The 25,572-nt window shown below is 41.3% G+C and overlaps 1 protein-coding gene across 1 annotated transcript in view; it reads right to left on the reverse strand.

Moving 5' to 3' along the window:
- The window catches only part of cltca (clathrin, heavy chain a (Hc)), a 38,978-nt gene extending 15,085 nt beyond the window's left edge, over positions 1-23,893 (reverse strand). Inside the window, exons 1-10 of the mRNA XM_079355442.1 lie at positions 23,533-23,893; positions 11,178-11,385; positions 6,998-7,266; positions 6,672-6,833; positions 6,450-6,563; positions 5,432-5,605; positions 2,592-2,789; positions 2,281-2,481; positions 1,567-1,719; positions 306-428 (exon numbers count right to left, since the gene is read on the reverse strand). Coding sequence (XP_079211568.1) covers positions 306-428; positions 1,567-1,719; positions 2,281-2,481; positions 2,592-2,789; positions 5,432-5,605; positions 6,450-6,563; positions 6,672-6,833; positions 6,998-7,266; positions 11,178-11,385; positions 23,533-23,574 — 1,644 coding nt within the window. The 5' untranslated portion in view covers positions 23,575-23,893. The remainder of the gene's footprint in view (positions 1-305; positions 429-1,566; positions 1,720-2,280; positions 2,482-2,591; positions 2,790-5,431; positions 5,606-6,449; positions 6,564-6,671; positions 6,834-6,997; positions 7,267-11,177; positions 11,386-23,532) is intronic.
- Between the last annotated feature and the right edge of the window lie 1,679 nt (positions 23,894-25,572).

Here is a 25,572-nt window from a genome sequence, read left to right on the forward strand (position 1 = left end):
TTTGGGGGATGGACTTGTTAAATGCAGAAATAGAATCTTAACCTTAAGAAAGGAAGTTAAGGTCTCCCTTTTTCCTCAGGGACCCACAAGTACAAGCCTTTTACAATTCATTTTTAAATGCCAATTAAAAGATTATTAGCCTCATATATAATAACTTTATTCATCTCGCACCTTTAAAAACACGGGTCTGCAAAGAGCTTTGATACACGCTAAGGCAAAGGATCGACATAGACAAGACGGGAAACCATGGGCAGAAGAACCCAGGTGTGTAAATCTATGCTGACAGGTAAGTCCCCTCATCTGACCTGTGTGATATCAGCCAGCGGCTCCTCATCCTGGACCAGCATCTGGGCAAACTGGAGGCCTTGTTCGGGGTTGATCCGCATCACGTTCCTGAGCAGGAAGATCCAGTCTGGAGTGTAGCCCACCTAGAGTAATAAAAGAAGAACAGATGCCGTTAACCTGGAACGGTTTTGCGTCGGCCTGTTGAAACGCCTGTTAGGACTATTACAGTCCAATCAGGAAACAGAAAGCTCAATGAACGTCTATCGTGATTTGCAAAAAGCACCAGTCGAGGCCATGCTCGACTTGCTTCCATTGCAGAGCCAATTGGATTAATTACCGTAAATTCCGGACTATAAGCCGCTACTTTTTTCTCACACTTCGAGCACTGCGGCTTCTACTCCGGTGCGGCTAATGCATGGATTTTTTATGGGGGACAATGAGCTTCTGCCGCAAAAACATTTGACTTCGTCACGTCGGATCTTAATATCAGTCATTTTGCGCTTCATGCACGCACCCTCATGATGGAAAACACACAGAGAAATACATATGATGCAGCTTTCAAGTTAAAGGCGATCGACCTGGCTGTCAAAGAAGCTAACAGAGCTGCTGCACGTTAAGATGACACTGACAGCGACAACAGAGACTGAGGAAGTGAGTAATGAAGTCATTCTGAGGCAGTGAATGGATGGACTTTTTCTTGTGAAATATATTACGGTCATCTTTTTCATCAGCCGTGTTACAGACACCGTCGGCTAGGCTTCGTATTGTAACGGTTCATGTTGTAAAGTCAGTTGTTGATAATGTGTTCATAATTCCGATTATGTGGAGAGTCAGTGAATGCACCAGCGAGAACGTGTTGAGTGGCTGTATGAGAGAACGCTGGGGGAGAGAGTTGGATTGTTACGGCAAGTTATGTGTGTTGTTCTCTGCTGTAAACGGCGTGGTCACGGCCGACAGTGATCGGGTTATTAAAAGTTATTATTTGAACGCTCTCGTCGTCCTTTAACGTCCGTACGGACGCTACAGTATTTGCGGATGTTACCGGTAGCCTACGTCTGTGTAAATAGCTCTTGTTATAGCGTGGACACCTGCGGCTTATAATCAAGTGCGGCTTATATATGTACAAATACATTTATTTACTTATTTTTAGCCGGTGCGGCTTATATCCAGGTGCGCTCAATAGTACGGAATTTACGGTATTTAAATTAAACTGAAATTCATTGGAGCTGAATGTTAAAAGGAAGCATTCTTAAATGGGTTGCATTTCTGAGGAAGACGTACCTTCTTGGCGTACAGGACGATCTTGGGGAACTGACCGGTCTCTGCGAAGCACTGGATGACTTTGTTGGGAACATTGGCCCTCAGGTAGACACTCAGGGCCAAGGTGGGATCCACTGCCTTCACCAGGTCACCCAGTTCCTCTGAACACTCCAACTGAAACGTAGGACAAGTAACGTCAGCACTGGAAGCAAACATGGGCATTTTAAAACAACTACTTCAGGGATTATATGTCACTTCTCATATTCATTCCTCTTCACCATATTTTTCTACTATAGTCCTCGAAGCAGGCGGCCCCGGGTCAAATCCGACCTTTGGCTTCTTTCTTGCATGGAAATCTTTATGCTACTCTCTCTCTCTCCCAGATCTCTTGCTCTATCCACTTTCCTATCAAATGATAAACATGAGGAATTGATGTATGAATTCCTAAATTCATACATCAATAAATACCCTTATCTACATCAGTAAAATATAAAAGATATTTATACAAAGAGAGAATTCCCACTTTCTGGGATTTGATTTGATTCCCAGATTCTATTTTAAATCATTGCTGCAGCTTGGAACAGCCTTAAAGTACGAAGTAAGAAGCGTCACAAATTCCTGACAGAAAAGATGTGGTCACATGATCCAGGAGAAAAGGCGGGACATATAAACAAACAGGCATATCAGGAAGAGCCTCTTCCTGTGAGTGAATGCAGAGATGAAGATCTGAAATACCTTGTCTTCCTTCAGCCACTTCTCCAAAAGCTGCTTGCGTCCCTGCTGGAGGACCGGCCTGCAGAGCTCAAGGGACTCAAACTTGTTGAGCTGGCCCTGGTCCAACAGGATACCGAAGTACTGCAGCAGGGGGGAGGTCTGTCCTGCCTGGGTAGGAACACTCTGGAAGCGGCGGATGGTGTCTGGCGTTCGCAGGATACCCTGAAAGGTGACATGTGAAAGTGAGCGGATATCTCAAATCCTAATGAATTCAAAAGTGGATTGGGAGACATTTTCATAGTTTATTCAGAATCTCTCAGGGGGCAACATACCTTTGGTGCATTTGCAGCAACCTTGGCGGCCTCGGAGTAGTTGCCAGCAGCAAACAAGTTGTTGAACTTGCGGGCGAAGAGCTCCTCACCGCCAGCCAGGTTGTTGCGGACGGCCAAGCGGAGAGCCAGATCTGGATTCTGCAGCACGTTAGTGATGTAGGGGATGATGTTTTCCTCTTCCACGCAGACTGACAGCACCTGTGTTACGAGGACGAATACACAATGTTGTAGTGACATTCTCTCAATAGCAGACTTACAGGAACACTGATCATGCAATTTGATTTCATTCTCTCTAAAAGTATTTGGCTTGGATCATTCTGATGAAAATAGTTTAAAAGTTTGTGAAGATTAATTATTTTAATATCCATCCTACCAAATGACATTTTGAGCGATTTGAAAGCTCTAGTTATGTAATCACATTTATCCATCTGCTTATATTTTCAATATATCGTCTTGAAAAATGAACTCAGGTCTGTTTTTAGCCAGCTAATCTTACACATTTTCAGACGTCGTCATAAATCAACAAATTCCCTATTCACACCGTGTGCCAGAAATCAGCAGAGAATCCAAGCTCAGCTGAATCTGACTGTGTGCGAAAGCATTCAAATCCATTAAACCCTGTCTGGCCTTGGGTTGTGGCGGCAGAATGCAAATGTATTATTAGTGGGTCAGTGTAACGCACAGCTTTTGTGAGCAGTCTGGCCACAGAGAGAGGAGAATGAGCTGAATGAAAAGAGCAGGAGGAAGGAAAGGGGAGGGGGGCCGGAGGAGAAAGACAGCCAATGTCTGCCCCTCCACAAACAAGAGCAGCAGGTCAGCACCCTGGCTTTTAGCATGGGTGACTAAACCTCATTCTTCCTGCCACCGAAGTAGAGGCACTCACTCGGCATAATGTGGGCGGACTCATTTAAGGTTGTTTAAATTAAAAAGTAAAGAGTAATAAAAGGTCTCTTGATAGAAGCTCTGTATGTAGGTGTAATCAGGGAGGAAGACACAAGCTAACATCAAAGTCAGCCACGATCACAGACGGGAATTAAACGTGGCAGAGCCTGATGGAAAAGAAAAAAAGGTCCAATTTGCCAGAACATCTCTTCTCAACTGCAGCACCGAGCATCAGATGACACCTGAGCTTTCGTATCAAGTGATACACTGGGAAAGAAAGACACACACGCACACTTCACAGGTCTATGCCGTGTAGATGACGTGGATGAGGAGAAGGTTGTGATTGGATGAGAGGACCCGCACTAAGAGGATTGAGGGCACCAGGCTGTGCCTCTCTTTTGGTCATGTGGTGTTGGAAGTCGGGTTGGCTCATAACCCCCCACCCGTTCCCACCTCTAACTCAGTCCCTCTGCGTCTCTCCTCTGTCCCTCTGCGTCTCTCCGACCCCCTTCTGTCTCTCCGACCCCCTTCTGTCTCTCCTTCCCTCCTACCCTCTTCCATCTCTCCTACCCTCTTCCATCTCTCCTACCCTCCTCTGTCCCTCTCCTACTCCCTTCTGTCTCTCCTTCCCATGCAATGGATGACTTTGAAAACAAAAAGCTGGTGTTTTAAATCTACACAGCAGTCGTTCAGGATAGTAGTTATAGGAAACAAAAAAAAGAAAGAAAGAAAGAAAGAAAAGAAAATCAGGACTTATAATGATGTATCAAGAAGACACCTGAAAGGGACCAATGCAGGTCGTGTGCAAGCAACACTAAATGAGATGGTGAATCCTCATAGTTCATAAGAAGAACGCCAACATGTAGAAACTATTTCTGTTCATGTCCATTCATGAAAACATCTCAGCACCTTAAAATAGCAGCGAGGATGTGGAGGTATTGATTTTTTCTCATCTGCACATCCCTGAGGTTATGTTTTCATCTTACTGACTAACACACTGCATGTGTGTGGACATGTTGAATGCTTTTTTCCAGGGGGTTCTGACAATGTGTACGCACCCAATTAATCTTAACTAAACAACTTCAATACTTTAACATTAAACAACAACTCGCCTCAGATATCTAACTCTCTGTTTGTGAACTTTTCTGAGCAACAAGACGTGAAGCAGACGATCCATTTTGGGAATCCCTAACTGCTCTGCTTAAAGGAGCAGTACATCAAACAGCATGAAATACAAACTTCAAGTTTCAGATCCTCTGTCAGTCTTCCTTGTATTTGTCGTCGAACAAAGGCAGCAGTGGATTTTAGAATAGAGTTATTGGAAAACCACTGTATTCATTTAGAACTTAGCATCAAGTTACCAACATTGTTAACCACTAACACACTTATCTGGAGGTACGAAGACAGTGACCCATTATCTCTGAGATCACTATGTATGTGTGTGTGTGTGTGTGTGTGTGTGTGTGTGTGTGTGTGTGCACGCACCTGACATAAACACACACACACACTTCACTGCCCCAGCACACAACGAGACCCGTCACTGGCTCAGATCAGCTTTCCTTTCTCTGCTCAATTATTCATGTGGTGTGTGGCCTGGCTGCAACATTATTCATCAGCTGGCTGGATCCAGTTCTCCTCTCTGGTTCAGCTTCACAAAAACAGTAAGACACAACCCGCTCCCCTCGCTCTCTGAGGAACACTACACCTTGGATTATTTATGACCTCTCGCAGCGTCTGAGCTCGCCTCATGATGACAGACAACGAGTTGTTGTTCACCCAGCACATGAACTGTTCACGTTTTGCTAGTTTACATTTATTTAGCTGTGTTGGATCGACGAATGTGGTGAATAAAAAAAGAAAGAAAAAAAGATGGTTTGTTTGTTCATCGGGACAATTCCATCCAGACGTGAACACGACGGACCTGTCGTGACATGAGCACTGTGTGATGACATCCTTACCTGTCCCTTCCTGTTGACCCCGATGATGCCTGAGGTGGCCTCATGAGGAGCGGTGACAAAGATGGTCTCTCCACTGATGCGGTTCATATAGATGCAAGTGCCCGTCTCCAGGTCATACAGGTGGATGTAGCCGTATTTGGTAATGAGGAAAACGACATCTTGCTTGGAGCTTATCTGTCAAAAGAAACAAAGATAACATTTCTAAAGTTAGACAAATTGATCTCATAAAATCCTCAACAGTCTTCTGATTCACGTTTTCCAAATATCTTTATGATATTTCGAAAAATGATTCATCAACAGGGAAAAACAAAATCAATTAAAAAGATGAGCAAAATGGCCCAGCAGAAAAAAAAAAAAAAAACTAATTTCTTGGTCTACCACATTTCCTGTTGACCTGATTATAATTTTAAAAAAAGAAAACGAAATCAAGCTAGCAAATTCTGTTCATATAATCACTAAGTACCTGGGAAGCAATTACTGTCAGTTTGCCATTTACAGTGAAGAACCCAAAACACCTTTACAAACATGGACACAGCTTTTGTAAATTAGCTTAAGGCTAATTCTGGTGCAATGCATCAAAAGGTGACATTTATGTTTTCATTGCACATGGTCCCTTTACAAATAAAGTTACATATCTGAAAGCAGCTGCCGCTACAAACAACGATCACTCGGAGGGCTTTTCAAAGTGAAGCAGTGAACTTCAGGAGTCTGATATTATTCTTTAAAGAAACCCAGACGTATAGAATGCTGTTTGCATATCTGCAGGAGGTTTTCAGGTTCATGAGAGAACGAGAACAAGAGCCAGAACATGTGTACTTACATGACACCACACAGGGAATCATTAGTATTAGATTACATTCTAACGGAGCATCTTATTCCTCTTTACAGACAGTATGTCTCTCGTTGGTTAAAGGTTGCACATAAAGTAATTCAAACTATTTATACGTTTGCTTAGATTTGAATCTCTGAGGAAGCGACAGCTGAATCCTGAGCCGGGCGGTCAATCATGTACTCGTACCTGCATAGCCACAGGGAAGTCGTTCTGGGCCTCTGGAGGGAAGAACACATCCACTGCTTTCTTTGGAAACGGCTGGTTACCAGTCGGTGGCGTCCCCACCTCAATGATGTGCAACTAGGAGAAGCCAAGCAATCATGAGAAGCAGAAGGAGAGTCAAGGGGTCGGTTAAAGAATGGGAACGATATTAAAGACTATTTAACAAGTTGTTCAGATGGTTGATACCTTTCCTCCAGCCTGGCCTCTGACAGCGAAGCAGAACAAAGTGGACTCCTCTGTGTTTCCCTCCATCTTGAACTGGGCGAAGCTGGCAGCATGGCCTTCAATGGGCTGAGAGACCTTTCTGTCGACAGAGTAGAGCTGCATGGCTCCCACCACCCGGTTTTGCTGAAAAATACCAAATAATACAAAAAGATTAATGCAAAATAAAGCTTCTGGTGCCCCAGCGCTGAACGGGTTTGTATTCTTAAACATTTCTTTTCCGTTTATTCTCTGTGAGGAAGATGTGTTTCAAGCTCTAAACCTCCACCAGGACATTTGTGGTAAGTCACCTGGGCTGAGATGCCGATGAGCAGCAGCCATTTCTGCTTAGCATCAGTGCGGTAGTTGATGATCTGACAGCCTGCCAGGCTGGAGTGGCGGTCAAAGACTTTCACAGGCTGCGAGTCACCCTCCATGCTCCAGTGGTAGACGGCAGTGTCAGTCACAAGTGCCACTGTGTTCAGGGAGATCCACTTCCAGAAGGTAACGTCGTCCGTCATGGTGTGAGCCTTCATCTTGCTCTTCATCTCGATGTTGAAGATCTGAAGAGTTTTGGCGGCTACATGTGGGGAGAGAGGGGGCAGGAGCCGGGCCCCGGAAGAAGGTTATAGTTTCTGACAACAGCGCGTCCACACAATATTACACAGGAAAAGAAAAACACCAAATTTCAATAGAAAAGATTCAAATTTGAAATATTGGCAGTCATGGCACAGAGGACATCAAGCAAGGACGCCATGAGGGATAAAAAGGGGGTGCCGCACATGCTGTAGTCGGAAATAGTGTCAAATCTGAGGTGTGGAGAGACAGTTTGCACAGAAATAAATGAACAAGGGAATAAAATTTTGGACTTCTAAGAGGCTGAACAAGTCGTCCTTGATGTGCACTTGAAGCAGGTTCAGGACTAAGTTGGTGCCATGTATTTATCGTCAACACACTAGTGACAGTAAATATGGACATTAAGGATTAATAAATAGTGATTGAAATGCTAAAGATATCTTGATCGTTATGAATTTCTATAAACAGGATTCTCAAAAAGACTTAAAATAAGACACTTAAAGTGATGCTAACAAACAGCTAGCTTGATTTTTTTTTACAAATTTGTTTTGCAGATTTATTTACGTTTTAAGTTGTTTTATTATAAAAGTTGTAATCCTATATTTAATGCAACATAAATATTTGTCTCTAAACAAAATGAAAAGTAGAAGTTTGAGTGTGCATACACTTCACAATCCAATGAGCCCAAAAGTCTACAGCTACATGCACACCTCGCACAGAATTTAACCTAAACTATCAAAGCTTTTCAAAGGAGTTTCATTGATGCTCTCAGTCTACATTTAATGTGTTATTATATCCGACTACGTGGCCCGCCCCACCAAAAGAACAGCCTTCATCGAGAGAAAAACAAAGCAGACAAAGAAGAGGGTAGAAGCAACAAACAACTCACAAAAAAGGTAAACACATCTGCGTCTGTGTCAAATACACAACAGTGGAGTGGGACAGTTATACAGGCACCATCGATGTGGGAGAGTGTTAAAACCAGTGAGAGACTTTCAGAGGAGAGGGGTCAGGTATGTTTCCATGGTTGATTATGTTGAAGTCGTGAACAACTGAAGTTACGTTTGATGACGTTCAGGTAACAGATCAGAAGCTAGATTTTCAAAAGTAGTTTCACTCACCTGGATATTTTTGTCTATTAGTTCAGGTTAATTTAGAGAGCTAAAGCTTAATTTAGAAGCAGTGTGACTTCCTTGTTTGCTTATTATTCAGTTCTCATCGTTGTGTGAGAAAAAAAAGAAGAAGCAAAGACCGATGCACGAGCACAAACGTCAAGATCATTCTGCCATCACTAAGCCGAGGGATCAGAGGTAGAGGATGGACCACTCGAAGCAGCAGCCAAATTTAAGAGAGCAAAGCAGAGGATTTTTCTTTGTTTTTTTTTTTTAATTTCCACGATCAGAGGTTGAACGTGTGCATGTGTGTGTGTGTGTGTGTGTGTGTGCATTGCGACGGTTCTTCAGAGACGGTTACATGAAAAGGTTAAGGCTTGATACTGAGTCACATGACAAGGTCGGCTGAGAGGCATCATCACGGAAGAGTGAGCAGGAAAGACAGTGGGGGAGTGGAAGGAGGGAGGAGGGGTTTAACGATCCTATGCTGCTTTAACACTGAGCTAAAGACAGGTGCTACAACTTCACCTAAAACTCTTCTTAATGCTGCTGTTCACTAAGTCACAACATATCCTTTGCACTGTAGAAATGTTAAATTACTTTTAATCCAAATAAAAGCCTGACAGTATTTCCTCAGGTTAACCAGCCGAGTTGATCACCATGAACCATTTAAGGTGACCTTTTTGGCTTCTGTTTAACTTTAAAATGAAAAGGCTGAACTCACTCATCCAATCAGCTTCCTCTGAGAAACTGTACGAGGCTTGTGGGTTTGCTGTGCAAAATGTAACCATGCAGAGATAACTATTGTAATGAGTTTATATGTCACATGATTGACAGCAATGAGCTCTCTCTATAAAGGTTTAAGTACACAATGTGTTACTCAGTGCATATTGCACCACATCCTCATGAGTCCAGCAAAGCTGTCCGACTTCTTTAGATGAATGCATCAAAGAGAGGAGGGACAGCTCGCCTACTGTAAACATGTCAGCATCAACCCTATAATCTGCTTCATCATTATAACTATGCAGATATTCCTTTTATAAACAAAGAGACTGAATGAAAGGCCACCTAACATGCCGGAGTGGTTGTGCAGATTGCAATACTTCCCCTTGCAGAAGTGAGCTTTTGAATGCCGCAGAAAGAGTTGAAACGGTTCATGTTGTGAATGGACAAAGAGGAAGTGTCTGAGATAACATTCTGTTGAGCGTATAACTTTGACAAAGTAGATATCTCAGGGATAAGTTTGTTGTTTGGCTCCAAACTAAAGCTGTTACTTAACACTAACTGAGGATCAACAAGTATGTTTGGTTGAAATAATTCCTTCCAAGCCTGGTGAGAGGTTTGCGTATCGATCCAAGTTAAACAAATTGCATTAAAACAACATGGTTATGCCAATGTGCTAAAGATATTCATAACTAATCAATAATTTGGTAATTTTACAACAGGCCAACAAAAAGAGCTGAAGGGAGCTTCAGACGTCCAGTCATTACTGAGAAAGAGTTTAGCCACAAATCCTAAGACACAAGCTGTTGGCTCACAAACTGCTGTTGTAATAGTTGGATAAGGCGAGGAGCTGAACGCAGACAGATGGACACACAGGATTGTTGGGCTCTCGGATCTGCTCGACAGCTTAACTTTATTTTTTCACACCCTGACAAGTGAGCTTCGCAGGCCAAAGTCTGTCCCTGCTGTTCATTCCTCATCTGGAACTACTTATGCTACAAGGAGGTCCCATCAGAAACGATTAAATCAATGCAGCGTTCACATGCCATCAGACTTTCCACGCCGGTTACAAGCCATCATGTCTACACTTTCTGGGAGGCTGGACGGTAAACTGGAGGTCTCAGTAAAGAGAGCAATGGGTGTGTCAAATGTTGCTCGATGAGTTGTATTAAACACAGTATGGGGATCACATGAAAGAGCGGGTGTGGATAATTATCACATCACACATAGATAGAAGGAGACATTAATCGTCAAAATGAAAATCGAAAAGAAATGTGAATTAAAATGAAATCAGTTTTACCCACAGTATTACCACAGCTTCTAAATCACTTGTACATGTAATAAAAATGATGAAAGGCCAGCAAGCTATAATGCTGTGAAAGCTAAATCCTGTTTACGAAGAAATTGTTTGAATGGCCTCGAAGATAAAGATCTTTTTCTAACAATAGATCAATAAATGTGTACAAAACAATCCAAGCTAGGCCATCTTTATTTTCGTACTAGTCCACGGCCAAAAGGTACACAGTGTTGGTTAATGTTAAATTACTTTATAGTTCATGTGTACACCAAAGAGGGAAATGCTGAATGGGATCATTTCGATAAATTTTGTCTTGAAAACAGGATTTCACTTCCACAATGAAGTAGTTAAATTTCAACTCACCGTCTGCAAACACATAAGAAAGCAGTAAAGAAAAATAAAGGAACATAGAAAAGACAAAAACAAAAAACAACAAAAAAGTCAAAGCAATCATGGATGCTAGACAAAATGAATAAAAATATGCTATACTGAATATATACAGGACAAATGTTTGTTGGTCAATAAAAAACTACCTCAGTGGAGAAATAAAGTAGCTGGATGTTTATGGACATAAATAGATGGAAATAATTCATAAATACTCTGAATAAACAAACTGATAATGTTGCTAAACTGAAACAACATGCCACAGTTGAATGCTGCAGATTCCTTCAGTGGAGTTAATTTAAATACAACAGTGATGTGAAGTAAAGTAGCTCTCTCTCTTTCTGGTGGTGCCTAGACTGATTTTGACAAATATTTTGTGAAGCAGAGAAACAGTCTTACCTTTAAGTGCAATGACTTTGCTGGCTGGATTCATGATGGCGCTGTCCGCCGAGATGGGCCTGCGGATGGGTGTATTGGGGTCGGCCATGTCGATGATCACCACCTGAGTCTGCTCGCCCACCTTCTCCCGGATACAGATGAATTTATCCGACTCCATGGTGAGGGTGCTGAAGCCTATGTTGGCAGGATTGATCCCTAAGTTTTGGAGCTAAGGAGAAAGAACAAACAGCGGTCGTGTTAGAGCTAGGCTACATTGAAGAAAACTTTTTATGGGCTGTGTTTCAGTGGGAGCGACAGGAACATTTAATACAATCATAACCCCAAATGAGAGACTGCAAAAGCTTCAGTATCTTTAAAAAACAAAACCTGTCTTAAAGCAAACCTATCATGCTATTACTTGTATTGAACCGTCTTCCAACATGTAGGGAAGCTAATGACTGTCATTTTTAACGTAATGCACTGTGTGTGTGAAATGCTAACTTAGATTGTTTTTGAACCGTTTAAACTGTGTAGTATGATTTTTAAATCTTCCAGGCCAGGGACCACAGGCGTCGCTTAGATATCGTAGCTAACTCTGGACCAACAATTGTTTTGTTCATGAGCTCTGTCAAAGAAACGAATAAACTCAACTGAACTAGATAAGAAGCCTGCAGAGGGTCAGTGAAATGTAGTTTACAAGAAGGATTAATGACTACATTTAGCATGTTTTAAGGGCTCGAGGCCACAGAGAGCTACCGTGGGGCCACTAGATAAAACACTAATTGAATAAAATGTAGTTAGTGTAAAAACTTTTATCTCCATGTGCGTTTTCACCAGTGCACGATTACAGTTACAAACATCCAGAGCCATTCAGGCTCCGTTAGTGGAGGCCGATGTCCCGTCTCCTGAACTAAAAATAACAACACTATTAACTAAGTGCAAAGTTAATATAAAATGTGTGTTTATTTCAAAGGTTCATATTGGAATAATGCTAAAATCCCTTTTGATCGAGTGCATTTCTGATAATGTGAAACAGTCAAATGAGTAGAAATGCCTGGTGCTGACCAAACAACAACAGAGTTTAATAAGGAGAGCTTTGACGCCCTGCTCAGCTGTCTCTCACAAGCACAGCCAGACAATGAGGTCAACAGGGCCGACACTGAGCAGCAGCTCTTTGGACACATGGAGCTGTGCAGTGGTCACAACAATTAGAGAGCTGGACTGGGTGGAGAGCTACTCCAACGCCAAATTCTCAAAGAGTAGGTCCAAAGAGGAAACTACAACCACATTACACAACACTGAAGCCTGAAAAACAGCAGGGTTTCAAGGTCTGACTTCTTGCAGTAGTTTAGGATGCAAAGCTTGGAGTAGTTCTACAGTTGTGTGTGAGTATGTCTGTACTGCCACAGAATAAGCGGTTATAAAGATTATGTTACTTAGCTTACTTACATAAACTACTAATCTAAAAGGTAGTCCAAAAGCTATTCTACCTAGGCAGAACAATCAATGCAATAAAAAAGGGCAGAATTTTGGTTTAAAACTTGGCCGTTCTCCGCTCTGCAAAGCTGACGGCTGGTTTGTGCTGCCAAGGCTGGAACAACAGGGTATCCTGCCTGCCTCACACAAACCCTGACACAGCAATACCTGCTGAGGGCAGAGCCAGAACCGCTCTGGGCAGGATTGTCAAGACTGTTGAACAAGTACAAACCATGCATCATGATTGCAACAATAAAAGGGAAACCACTGCAAGCTGTATTGTAACTCTACCAGTGTACGTGGCGATGTGATGATTACACCATCAGAACTCCAGAGCGTTCCTGCTGACAAACTGCAAATGTAGTGAAGTAAGTCTGGAGGAAATGAAACTACCAACATCATTTTCTATGGCCCATGTGTTAGTGTTGCAACTTCCTCTTCTTTCCCAACCCATCAGCAATAGACCCCGCTACATACGTTGTATAATTTACCTGAAGCTTCCTGACCAAATTTCAGGCGCTGCGGCTGTATGGAAAGCAGCAAGTAAAATACTTCCTGTTCAATTATAAAAAAAAAAAATCATGTGACTTGAGGACTGTCAATGGTCATTAATATATTATAACAGGAAGACACGAGTCATTAACAGTGTGCTCAGCTGCACAGGAGAAAAGTTAACCGCTTCAAAATCTGACAAAGCCACTTTGTAGCATTAAATGTTTGCTTATGATGAATTACTGTGAACTCTCAAATAAAATCACAAAGACTATCAAGATAATGGCTGAAAGGTTAGTATTAACGACTACCTTCCTTCAGTTGCCATTTAGGTTGGTTAGTGTCACCATTTAAGGCCTCTTAATGTAAGACTTTAAAATGTCAGGTCAGTTCTGTGATCCATAGAAGAGCTCCTTGGCTCGTCATCCATAGGCACAGTTTGCCCCTGGCCTGTATTGGTTCATTTCAAGGCCTGATAATGTGTGACTACTTGCCAAAGTTGAGTCCTAATCAGCAAACACAAACCACAGTTCCAGGAACTGCTCAACGAAAGGAGTACACCTTTTATCAATGACAGGACACACCCTCAGCTCTACTCCACCCACATTCTTCTCTGGTGTGTGTGTGTGTAACCTGGTTCCCTCTCATTGACACTGCATTAACTGACCTTTCAGCACAAGTCCTCCAACCAGCTATTAGGAAAGGACTAAAAGCTAATCTGTAGCTAGCATTCATCGCAGTGTCTCAGGTTTTTTTTATTGTCTGTCAAGGGTGACATCATAGGGTAACGTCGTCGTTGCTTTCAAGTTGCTTATCACAGCAATTGTCAAGAGCCGGCAGCCATGTTTACTCATGCAGTGTTTACTCAAAGACCAGACAAAGAGCATGCTCAGAAAATATTGTAAGGAAATGGAATGAATCTGCTCAGTCATCACTGTTCAGAAGTTTGACTGATCAGAGATTTATAAAACCTTCAATATGCTTTGAAGTGATAGTTGATTCAAACCAAGAGTAAACATGTATTTCGTAAAACCAGACAGAAGAGGAAGGTTACCCTCCATCAATAGACAATAGTTTTATATTGAGATTTAGGGTCTCTCTCTCTCTCTCATCTATTCTGGGATATGCAGGAAGCCCTTTCATTCATAATGAAAAGCTCTCGTAAAACAGGAAGAGCTGAATAGCTTAAATCACAATGAATAAGGTACCCCGCTCCATTAGAATTACGATAAACAACAGAAAAGCAGATGCTGTATTGCTTTGAAGACGGACATCCACAGTATGGTCTGTCAGACTGGTTTGCTATGGAGACTTGGCAGTAAAAGACCGCTGTGGGCTCACGTTGCCGTGACTTCAATGAGCAGGAATTTAGGTGAAAGCAGGTCAAACCAGTGGAGCTACTAACAATGTAGGAAGTAATCTTGTGATTTATTTTAGCATGCCTTGGCTGTGGACAGCTGCTTTAAACTTGGGGAATGCTGTATCAATGTCTTTACAACAACAACTGCCTATTCCCAAAAGGATATCAACAGGGGAAAAACTAGATATCAGCTAAAAACTCATGTAAAATTCTGGAGTGATTCTGCACGGTAATGTGCATGGTAGCTGCAGACGTCATCTCGACACATGGACGGTAGCAGCAGAGCGGTAGCAAACTGTCTGGTGCTGTATATTTGGGGCAGCAGGCGCTCAGTCTGTAGGGATTTGTTGGGAACCGGATGTATGCTGATTCAAGTCCTGCTGCAGACCATGTCTGGAAATTGGTCTGGTATTTTCAAAGCAAGACAAAGTATAACATGCCGTTCATCTGCCGTCATCGTTTTGAAAGCAAAAGCCTCTGCAGTAGCCTATTGAATGCATCGCTCTTGATGAGGACCTGCTCGGTTGGCCTCTTTCTGTTAACATAAACATACACTGGACAATAAAATAACGGAATGGCAGATTCATGATAAAAGTACAAAGAGGTACTGATGGTGGAGATTTAGTACGTACTGAACAGAGATGAACAGTTGTGTAAAGGATAAACAGGTCTGACGAGTAACTGAGTCATTAGATTAGCAGGAAATGCTAAGGTTTGCCAAAGTAAAACTATTACTGTAGCTCCATGGGGGAACGTGCTGTGGGAAAGTCTAATCTCTGTTACAAAGGGGCTTGGAAACCCTGCTGCAAACTAACAATTTGTGAGATATATTGGTAGAGCTACGCAGGCATGCCAGCGCACAGGTAAACGCTCACGACTTTGAGGGTGATTAGAGGTAATTGCAGAGGCTCTGACTTGACTCAACACAGAAATATAAATCAGGGTTGAGTGAAATGGAGATCATCAAAAACACTTTCGCATTGTGATGAAGAAAATTACTCTGGAACAGCAGATATTAAAAATAAAAACAGTACAAAAAAGAATTTAGAAAGGACGTAGAATAATGCGTGATCACAGAATTAAAAGCACAGTCAAGAGGAGGAATCAATTTACATTAGCAGCTGATGCAGCCTGCATGCAGCCCTGCTTTAATTTCCTGAACATGGGCAGCTGGCCAGTGAAATGGCAGCAACAGGAACACCATTGAAAGGTGGTGGTTCACTATTACACTCACGTGTCACTATTATTAGTCCCTTGACAAACCATCAACTCTACCTCTCTGCCTTACTGCAGCCTAATCACTTATTTTCTGAAAATAATCTTAAAGAAATGATGTTTATAGGAAGGCCACGAGCGTTTGAGCTCATGTTTCACCTAAAAAAAATGTCACAATTACGGCTGATCCATTATGGCAGAAATATCTTCATTTTCATGTTTTCATGACTGTGGGAAATAAAAATAAGAATGGAAATCGAAGCTCAATTAATTGCCCAGCACTTAAAAATGTTGTAGCAGTGTCTAGTAGAAAAGTAGTTCAGCTATCTTCAATGATAATCATCACTGGAGCAGAGAGTATCAGTGCAGGGAACTCGGCCATAGAAGCAGCTGATTGGGGGATTTGGGCATTTCTTGACTGATTATTTTAATTGTTAAGTTTAAGGTGGCAGCCCGAGAACTCACTGAGGATAAAGGAGGAGCTTGGACGGTGACGCAGGACTCTCTGCTATTATCAACTCCATTCAGTGTGAGTAAGTGCAGTGCAGAGAACCAAAACACGCCACCGTAAGTCTAAACAAATCCCACCATGTTATCGGGGGATGAGAACAAAATTCACAAACATGTCATTTAAGAAGGGGTCCTTGGGATTACCTTGGCATAAACTGGTAAACACAGATTAAAAATGGATTGTGTTGCAGTACTACAGTGTTTTTAAAGGTTTAAAGTCCTTCATCTTGCATGTACTATCTTTCTTACTGAAGCTACTCTGCAGCTGGTGAATAACATATCATGCATATGTTTGATAAAAGTCCAAAAATCAATAATATTCCTCTTCATCTCTTGCCAAATGCAAATAAGCAATACTAAAATGCAGCCTTCAGCTCAGTAAATTCCCATTAAAATAGAGCTGACGGCTGTAAGTGACAGATAGAGATAAAGAGTCATTCAGCAGATTTGGCCCATTCATATTGACCTACAGGGAGTCTCATCTGTGGATTTAACCTATGTGCTCTTCCTTCAAAGGAAAGCAGCATCTTGCTCAGCAGAAAAAAAAGGCCTGTGTGCCCTGTACATGTAAAGTTCAAGGGAGGGCAGGGAAGGATGTGCGATGTAATGTGCTGAGGCTTGCAGCACTTCACTGCAGCGCTCCACAACAGGAAACCAGGGACCTATTGTCTACCGGGACTGAAACAACAGGCCTGCCCAGTGCTGCCTCCTCCAACACCATGTGACACTGGTGGGGGACATGTGACCAGCCCAGGGGTGAGGAGCAAGAGGGCTGCCTTTAATGTAAGATAAAGGAGTAGAGGAGGAAGGAATGCATGCGTTTCTGGACCCTATCCATCTTCACTCCTGGCCAGATCTGCTGAGGTGGTTTTGGGACTGCAGTTTCCTTTTTCTCTCAAATGCTCCCTTTATCTCACATTTAGACAGTGCTGCAAAATGTCAAGTGTTCAGCAGATTTGTATCCTCAGCAGCCTGTCACGGGACATCAGCTGGTCAGTTACTAGCACAGTCCAAAGTGCAGCATGCTAACCTTGTAAGGTGATATTTAAAGAGCATGGCACAATAAACTAAAGGCCCTCCCACAAAGGTTACAGCAAACATGACTCAATCTGAGTTTGATACATTAAGAGCAAGATTTCAAGACCTATGGTGTCAAACATTCAAAGAACTAAATCGCTTCTCAGGAAACAAACATTACATTTGAACTAAACATGTTGTATACTTATTACATGTGATCAGGGAGATGTTATGTTTTATCTCTGCGGTTATGATAATATATTATTTTAATACTGAATGGTGAGATCTGTGGACACTAAATGATACTAGGCTGTGATGAAAAGGGCTAATGTGCTACAACTGTTATTAATTACTGCAATAACTCCTGCAAACAAACGTTCATTTCCTTAATCGTGCCTCCAAATTGGAATTTGTGGTTAAAAGTTTAACAGAAAATGTTCATGTCGGCTGTGAGGACATGTTTTGTATACATCACAGTATTTACATTTAAGTTACTTTAAACCATATAAAGAGGGAAAGTCCATTAACCTGTAAAATGTCATTATGGACATGCATATGAAATACTCACATGAAGCCGTTTTCACACATGCAATCCTGATTTTTTTGGGGGAAAATTTAAGGAGGACTGTCCTTGAAATTTTCCTGATCTGGTTGTTGACACACAACGCCAAGAGGCAGTTTTACTGTTGGATTACAATAAAGATATGAGCCTTTATAGCAATGCTTCATGGAGTTCAACAGAATCACAATATCAACAACAAAGCGAGGAAGAACATAGCGGATAATACAGTTTATTTATGTGCACAGAGAGCATAACAGTCTATGTTCACTATGGTCGTGCGCTGATTGCAGGGAATAAACGTCATCCCCCCTCCCACTCGCTCGCTCGCGGTGAATTCTCCTGATTATATCCTGCTGCGTTCTCACATCGGCTCACGCAGACTGGCAGGAGAAGCTCTGGATAAAGTCAGAGTGAAAAATCTGCTCGTGTTCACACAAGCAACTCACCCATAACACCTCAGGAGGTTTTCACAAGTTTTGTGCAAGTATGAGCAACTTTATGGATTAAATGTCATACTTGATGAGCTTAAGACTTTGCTTTTACCCTCAACAAATCGTTTTAAGGTACTGCAGAGGGTCCTGGAAAATCCTGCTCACTAATTATTGTTTGCTTGGGAAATCTCTGACGACAACAAATAGGTTTAATGTTGCAAATGGATATCGAAGAAAAGTTTCAAATTAAAACTGATCATTTAAAGCTTCTTTACAGTACTGCTCCTTTAATTTGCGTCATTCATTCATTTATTAAACTCAAGATTGCTTTTAGTTACTAGAATTACGTTTGCAAGGAGTAGCGTGTGTGTGCAAAAGATGAGAGACCAAACGTTAGAGATTTTGCTCGAAACTGGTGCAATTAAAATTCTTTAACTGGAGTCTACACTACACTATATAAATGGATGACATATGAAACTGCAAACTGTGCAAGTTGACCGAAAAGACAGAGGACACAGAATTGTAAAGTTAGGAGTAAAGGATAGGAGGAGGAAGAAAGACAAGCGACAGCAGACAAAGGCAAATGCTTGCTTTAAATTTAAGCTGGTTCACAACATAAGCTCAAAACCCTTCTTCTAGAAGATTTTTAATCCTGTTAAAAATGTTACAGTGAGAATCGTTTGCGTAAGCTCTGTTTTGAAACATCAAATGATTACTTTTAGTCCCTAATTTTGAGATGCAAACCATTTACAGAGTGCATCGCAAAGCTGCAATGAACCTTTATTAAAGTCACTGAAACGTGACAACTGAGGCCCATTTTCAGATATGCCGTTTATCACAGTCTGATAAAATAGAGAGGATACAATTGTGAACAAACACTACCTTTGTTTGTAATGTGACAAGGCCAATGTAACTACGTCATCACATCCTTCTCCCATGTTAAGTTTACCATCACTCAAGAAATGACAGCCGGTTTCAGAATAATTACGCAACAATTACACGGTTACTAATTGAAAATGTGCATCATAGTCGCCCTACTGATGCCATTTATCCTGACAGTCAATACAGTGAGTCAAAAACTAGGCTGTCCAAAACGGTTGTATGTATGCCAGCTTTGCTAAACCTGCATGCAATCAAAGCTGTGTGAAAAATCATGACAGTACCAAAGCAGTGCCATGAGCTGCAGTCAAGGTTATCTCATCAGGATCCAGCTTCTATAGTGTGCCAATAAGCGAGCAGGGGTTCCTCCTGCTCTATTACTGCATCACAGCCAGCAGGATGAACGGACAAACCAATCAGAAGGGAGCCCACAGGAGGAGAATCCAATGTGTAATCATAACAAGATATGCATCTTAATATCTCAATATTGATATCTGTGTTTGTATTTTGTGTTGCATGCTGTGGAACATGTATGAAACAGCATATGCAGGCCATGCGTTCGTGACAGTTGCTGTAGATCCCTTGGGTGTCGATTAGTCATCCAAATGACCTTGAGAAGCGGCAAAGACACACATACGGGAAAGCTAGATGCAGTCACCTTATAACCAGAGTGCAGTGCTTTAAGTAATCTGAAGGAAATAAATGGAGTTTGCACTAAGACAAAAAAATACAAACATAGTAACGATTTTGATTGAAAAAATGAAACGTGATTTTCGATGCCATGCATCTCTTTGCTTCAGACAAAAAACACAGTTCAATCCTCTTCTGTTTTGTTTCCTATTTGCACTCCCACGAGAGGACTTCACAAAGGAGTCAAAACTCGTTCCATAATCATTTCATTGTAACTGCGTGCACAAAAGAGCTTTGACGAGCACTGCTCAGTCAACATTCAGTAAGTTATCATACAGCTGAATAAAAACTTAACCTCTGTCACAAAAACTAGGCTGGAGACTAATGTAGAGTGCCTTGATGCCCTGTGCGTCCTTTAATTATCTATTGAGGAGTTAAAAAACGTTTTGGCCACAACAAAATTAAAAGCAAACACATGACAACCTAACAACTAGGGGTGTGGGGAAAAAAAAATATAATAAAAATAAATCAATACAGCAATATATCGTCAGTATTTTTTGCAAATACGTGCAGATGTTACATAATCATTATGGCTGCAAATGCTGACAAACCAATCATAATAGAGCCAACAGCTTTGGTAGTTTTGATGACACATCGTCTTTGGTGCATTTCACAACAATACCAATAATTGGCAGTAGGAGGCAAACGACGTGATCGAATAAAAACAAAGAGCATGGGTGAGAAACTCCTCCCGCGAACCAGAAAAACTTAATTCAAAGATACTAGAGCATTTTGGATTGTTGCACAAGGTCGGGAGTTGGGCATGAGTCATGCAATATGCAAGCTGTGCAAAAAACAAAGCAACATACTGCAGCAACACGACCAACCTCCGTCTACACATGACAAGTGGCAGGTCTGCTTCACGGGGAGAGCGTGACGTCCCAGCCGCCACTGAATGGCACTTTCTTCTTGACAAGCACTAAAGATCACAAAAGCACTTCTCTGATTTATTTGTAGAGACTTCGGCCGTGTAGCATATTTGTTAACGAAGGCTTTGGGCAGCTGCTTAATTAGCGAGTCACGCTGCATAATCCCCACTCTGTCTGTTCGTTGCTAAAACTGCTGCGCCTCAGATTGTATGAAGATGCAGAAGGACAATGTCACAAATACAAATGCCCAGCCCTATTAACAACTACATCCACCCGGCTCAAGAAAAAAGAAATGGCATCGCTGTTCTTACAAGCAATGTGACATTTTCTTAGCAGCAGGAAGATACAATGAAGACGAGAGGTTGTGGGGTCAAACATTTACGCTGCTCAACTGTCACTGAGCAAGTCATTGAAAGTTGCAATCATCTCCCTTAATGGCACACGCTCTGACCTTTATCTAGAGGTCAATGTCAAAACCCTGTTTTTATAACTCAGTGCTGAGAAGAGACTCAGGCTTGATAGCAATGAAGGAACTTGGAAAAGCAAGGAGGATGACAAGTAACCAATTGCTAAAGCATCTGCCAAATTTAAAAGTAAATGTTGCATGTGGCCCAAAACCTCCTGACACCTGCAATGGCAGATCATTTTTTCTTAAATTATTAAATACTATGGATTAAGGGTCATGTAATACATCCCATTTCAGAGTTTTTATTGTTAATTCTTTACAGACAATATTTTAGAAATGACAGAACAGGGCTGGAACAGAAGTGAGAACAGGAGTGTGAAACAAAAACCCTCATTGAACTAAAATGGGAGGTGAGGAAAACACTGATCATATCGTTAACACCTACATTAAGGTCAACAGTCACAAAAGCCTGTGAGACTGAGGCCTTCTTGTGCAAAAATACCAATTATTTTCTTGAAGTCAACTGGTAGAGGGATCACATTTCTCTTTTAAAGCTAGATAGCAACACCAAAAGTCCCAATCATTTATTCATTACAGCTTGAGTTAGCACTGCAGACTAAAAGTGCATGATCACAAAGTGAGCCTTGCAAAAAACTGAATTTACAGCAATAATTAAAAACATGACATTTAAAGATATGTATTTTCACTCAGCATGTGCACATTTTACCTGTTTGATTGAGGCCCAGGTATAATAGTTATCTAAATATTGAACAAAGTAACAGCACATTGTACTAGATTCTAATAACATGTAAGCCTAACGTGCATTAAAAGTGCCTTTATCTGGTTTAATTTTTTCAATCTATTCTCCACTGAATTGGCAGCGAGTTGAGCATCATCTGAGCATCAGAGAATGTGTGAAAGCACAGCCATTATGCACTGGCCTCCAAACAACTCCAATTAATGATAAAATATCACTTAATTGCACAGCACTATCACAATATAATCCCCCCTCCCCCACCCAATATTGTGCAGCCCTACTTCAGACTTAATCCCTAAGTAACCGATTTTGAATGTAAATAAGATTATTTAACATGTTATGGTCACTCATTTAATAATCATGGAATCACTGTGGTGTACCTCATCAGACATCAATATTTGCATGCTACATTAAAGTAAATAAATACTGTGAAAAATGATCTACCCTATGCAAGCGAACCCATTTTAAACATTACAGAATTATCATTGTTTGTTTCAGCAATTTTTGCAGTACTCACATCTGCACTAATGTCTCATGTAGAACTGTATGCCTTCATTTTTCTTTATTCGTTTAATATTGAATATCACAGCGCAGTCCCTCGAAGACTAATTCCTTTTATACCCGTCAATTTCTTTTGAGTCCATTTTTTTTTGTTTTGGTGCAAAAATAAGACGGACTAGAGCAAAAAATAGTATGAAGCTATAAAACTGCAGGTAACTTAAATAGATTAAGAAAAAAATAAAATATAAACATTAAATGTACAAAATGTGCAATGGAGGAGCCGTGAAAGTATGTGCATGATTTATAGTGTAAATCACTACCAGAGTATAATCGAGATTATAGTAAGTGTGGCCTTTTAAATACATAAAAGATGCCCAGTGTAGTCTACAGATAAGGCAATCCACAGGGCTTCAAACACCTGGGTGTCACCTGTAGTATTCCTCTTTCTGCATCAAAGGGAGGGTTTGCCTCACAGACAGGATCAGAAAGTCTTTTTCGGTGCATTTCTTGGGCCTCATCCAAGTTTGACAAAGTCATTCAACGAGCCAACACCACACCACATCACATGATCATTTCTACAACCAGCCAACGTGATCTCCCACTGAGCTCGGGTAATCACTGTCAAATAAATTACAGTTATATGCTTATTTAACACGTCAACGCCGATCAAATCAGCACACTGCGATGGTGAAAACGTCTTTCACAATCAGCTGTCACTTTATGATAATATGCATGAAGTGATGTGTGGGATGCGATTTATGTCAGGATGTTTAAAAAGTAATATCTGTGACATTTTTGGACATCCTTATCGCAATATTAACCGTCGAGCCATCTTTACTCTGAATTAACGTGTAGCTGTTCAAACGCATTTTATTGCGTTAAATATTCAATAGAACGGAACAATTCAAAAGATAAATACGTAGAGACCGACAAGTAACATGGAAATACGTTTTCTCCTTTGAGTGAAATGTCGTATTTCGTCAAATATTCATCGGACAATTGAGGCTGTGTCAAAGTGTTAGCAGGAATGCTACATGCTAACTTAAGATAAACGTCATCCACCCTGTCATGGCTAAGTTAGCATAGCTCGCGGATGCTAACCTAGCCTGCTAGCAAAGCGCCCGGCTTGTCTTTGAAAAGTCTCCGCGGTCGCTGCCGAGACTGTGACAAAAACGCAAGGCAACGATGTTGACATTCATTCATCCATGTACCTGCAGGTGCTCCTGGAAGCGAATAGGCAGGATCTGAGCCATGGCGGTTCCTCTCTCTCACACACACTCTCCTCCGGTTTCTTCTTCTGCTAACAAACTACGACTTCTTCTTCTTCGTTTTCTTCTTCTCTCAGATCCCAGCCGCACAGCCAGGGAGCCTCTAATCTAAAGCCCGAATTAACGCCTTTTCAAAAACGAGCTGTCGGTGTGATGATACTTGTTTTTATCCGTCCCGAAAGCGTTGACTTGCTGGCTTCCCCTGGCTAACGACTGACTGCCGCTACACCGACTCCCTGGACCTGCAATGGCGGCGGAGGTTGGTCAGCGGTGAAAACATCCCGGAAATGGAAGTCCTCTCAATGAGGCGGATGGATACGCAATCACATTATTACATTTAAAATAAGCGCAAACCGGCGTGTATAATTCGTCTTTTATTGTTTTTAAATTCATAATTGAATGTGTTTTCTGCGAAAAGGAACAGCAACATTACAGTGCAATCTTACAAAATATAAATGGCACTAATACAATAGTGGGACTACTTCTTTCTATTCGCCCTTTGATTTTTGCCACATCATTCGTCTTTGTAAATTAACGTCATTCCTACGTTGTTGTACACTTGTTCTTCCCAGCCAATCAGAGCGATCTAATCACAGAGACCTGGATATTCAACTTCTTTATCTTGTGCTCAGTAATCAAACAATTAATATTATTTAATCAGGTTTTGTAAGCTCCCAATCCATATGATTGACATAATCTTTAACATAAGAACAAAAAAACGTAATCCAATCCATTGTAGTTTGATATTTTTAACAATATAGCTTCAATTTACCTAAAGGTGTGAACCTTCACCTACTCTTTTGATCTAGTCCTGAAGCCAGATTGTTTTCAAAGTATTGGTTACCTTTTGTATGCATACAAACAAATGCAAAGAGTACCTATGCGTGTCAGTGTCACACTTAGTAGTAGGGGTCACGCTGCTACAATGAATCAAAGATAGAAATCAAAAGTGCAATATGTCCAAGTTAACTATCGATGATTGCAAAATGTATATAACATGTAGAAAAACGTGTACGGGGGGCCGCTAGCCTTCAGTGGTTAGTGAGTGCTCCCTATATACGGAAGCTGAGTCCTCCAAGCAAGCGGCCCAGGTTCAAATCTGACCTGTGGCTCCTTACCTGCAAGTCATTCCTCAATCTCTCTCTCCCTAATTTCCACTCTCCTGTCTCTGGAATCAAGGCACAAAATGACCAAAAATAAATCTTAAGAAAAGAATAAGAAAAAAGAAAGTGTGTACTGTAAAACTTCAAACAAAAGCACATCCCAATTTAAGTCCCAGTGCCTTTTACTAGCCGGGTGTTGCTGCACGTTTTAAAATTAACAACAACAACATCTGTCCAAGAAAGACAAAATAATGCTCATATGTGTGAAGGACTTGATGTCATCCTGTCATCTTTTTAGGACAAAATTGTCCGTCTCACAACAATAAGCATCTGTTATTGACATTTATTTATGTTATTAAACATTGCAAATTAAAGGCTACAAAATCATATCTGTTGGGTATAGTGTGCACCAAAGGGATCATTTCCCGTTTTTAACATCCACAATTTCTGTTGGGAGAGGATGTAACCTTATTGCTCAATGTCAAACTGAATGCTGGGAACACCGTTCCTCAAACAAGCTGACCTATCAGCAGAGATGGCATCCTGCTGAGCCAGCAGTTAAAGCTTCTGAAGAAATGAATGGTTGCAGTTGCAGGATATGAGTATATGGTAGGCTATTTGTCAATTGTTGTGATGCCTGAGGAATGCAGAAGGAATCAGAAAAGGCTAGTATGCATAAAAGTTGTGTTAAGGCAATGGCTGATTGTAATTTATATTATTATTATTTCTAGTTTTTTTGTCAGTATTGTCTGGATAGTGTCAGTGAAGCTTGAAATCAATTCAGTTCAATAAACTTTATTTGTCCCTGGGGGGCAATTCAAGTGAAATGAATCCAAATGTTTAAACACGGAGATGCAACCCAAATAAAAAGGAGAAGCTC

Source organism: Symphodus melops (assembly GCF_947650265.1).
Source record: "Symphodus melops genome assembly, chromosome: 11".
Taxonomy (NCBI): domain Eukaryota; kingdom Metazoa; phylum Chordata; class Actinopteri; order Labriformes; family Labridae; genus Symphodus; species Symphodus melops.